This window comes from Salvia splendens, chromosome 16 (genome assembly GCF_004379255.2).
Source record: "Salvia splendens isolate huo1 chromosome 16, SspV2, whole genome shotgun sequence".
Classification (NCBI taxonomy): domain Eukaryota; kingdom Viridiplantae; phylum Streptophyta; class Magnoliopsida; order Lamiales; family Lamiaceae; genus Salvia; species Salvia splendens.
The window spans coordinates 19,981,155-19,982,812 of NC_056047.1; the positions used below are offsets into that span (position 1 = coordinate 19,981,155).

The 1,658-nt window shown below is 32.8% G+C and overlaps 1 protein-coding gene across 1 annotated transcript; it reads left to right on the plus strand.

Moving 5' to 3' along the window:
- Positions 1-211: 211 nt before the first annotated feature.
- On the plus strand, positions 212-985 carry LOC121770322. The gene is made up of 2 exons (XM_042167071.1): positions 212-308; positions 597-985. The coding sequence occupies exons 1-2, from the start codon at positions 212-214 to the stop codon at positions 983-985; spliced, it is 486 nt and encodes a 161-aa protein (XP_042023005.1).
- Positions 986-1,658: the final 673 nt, after the last annotated feature.

Below are 1,658 nucleotides of genomic sequence, written 5' to 3' on the forward strand. Positions count from 1 at the left end.
TTTTAAAAACTACACAAAGCCTCGTGCAAATCTTGTACAGTTCATCAATTTCTTTAACTGTGCTGTGGGAGATCAAAGGAATGTCAATTCACGATTGAACTACTTGGATTACTCAACTATTCCTGATTTGTCAACCCAATTGCCTATTGAGAAGCATGCATCTACAATCTACACTGATTCTATTTTCAAGCATGTACAACAGGAAATAAGTATGGTATGTGAGATTGTTTCTATAACTGTTGAGGATAACATCAAGATGCATAAGGTTAAGGACCAATATGGTAGAACATGGGATGTTAAGTATGATTGTAAGCAAGACACATGACTGTAGTTGTAAGAAGTTTTCCAGAATTGGTTTGTTATGCTGTCATATATTTTGTTTGTTGAAGAATAAGTCTGCTAATCTCATTCTTGAGAAATATTTTGGTCGAAGGTGGTTGAAGAGCTCTTTACTAAAGGCAGCCCATGGTCTACCATCTGAGGAGATACAACCATTTGAATGTGTGCTCCATTTTTAAACTTATTTGTAAAAACTCTATTTTTCAGTCAGAGAAGTGATAGTATTTAGTGTAATAATGTTATCTTTTACCTTGCAGATTTGGATGAAAAGCAGGAAGTTAAGAAAAAGTTGTTCTCCAACTCTTGTCGATTAGTCCAAAAGTCTGAGGGAAGTATGGATCATTTGTCTTTGTTATGTGTTGGTCTTGAAGATTTGGAAGAGCATATATTTGAAAATTGTGTAATACCTTCAGTCATTGAAAAGAAAAAGATGGTTGAGGAATTTTATGGAATGACAGTACCTGATGTAATTGATGTACATCCTCCAGACGTTGTTAGAACCAAAGGATCAGCTAGTGACAGGGTATCAAAGAGGGAGAGTGCCATAAAGAAAGCAAATAAGCCTCTACGACGGTGTGGTAAATGTCATGAGATGGGTCGTCATGATTCAAGAAATTGTGTTAGATTCAATGAGAAGGCAGATTGAAGCCATTTGATATAAAATGACACTTTCAGCCGATAAAATGATACTTTCAGCAGATAAAATGATAGGTATTTTTGGTGTATAAAATGACATTTTTTTAATAAAATGATACATTGGGCTTATAAAATGACACTTTGGCTGATAACATGATACTCTTTTTGTTAACAAAATGTTACTTTCAGCGCATAAAATGATACTTTTGTTTATAAAATAATACATTGGTCATAAAATGATAATCTAAGCGGATAAAATGATAATCTAAGCGGATAAAATGACAGTAACCTTATAAAATGATATATATGCTGAAGAAATGGCATATAAGCTGATAAAATGATACTTTAACGTGACAAAATGACATAAAACTGATAAAATGATAGTTTTGCCGGATAGAATGATACTCTGAGTTGATAAAATGATACTTTTGACTTATAAATGTTAGGTTTACTGCATAAAATGAGAGTTTTACCGGATAGAATGATACTCTGAGTTGATAAAATGATACTTTTACTGATTTGTAGGTATGTACATTCCTGTTTGTGATGATGCTTTGAAGCCAATGATTGGTAGTTAAGATGATACTCTTGGCTTATAAATGTTAGGTTTACTGCATAAAATGATAGTTTTGCCGGATAGAATGATACTATGAGTTGATAAAATGATACTTTTGGCTTATAAA

Coding starts and splice junctions, on each gene's coding strand:
- LOC121770322 (XM_042167071.1), top strand. CDS start 212: ATGGTATGTGAGATTGTTTCTATAACTGTTGAGGATAACATCAAGATG. Junction 309..596: donor ATGGGATGTTAAGTATGATT/GTAAGCAAGACA, acceptor TTTACCTTGCAG/ATTTGGATGAAAAGCAGGAA.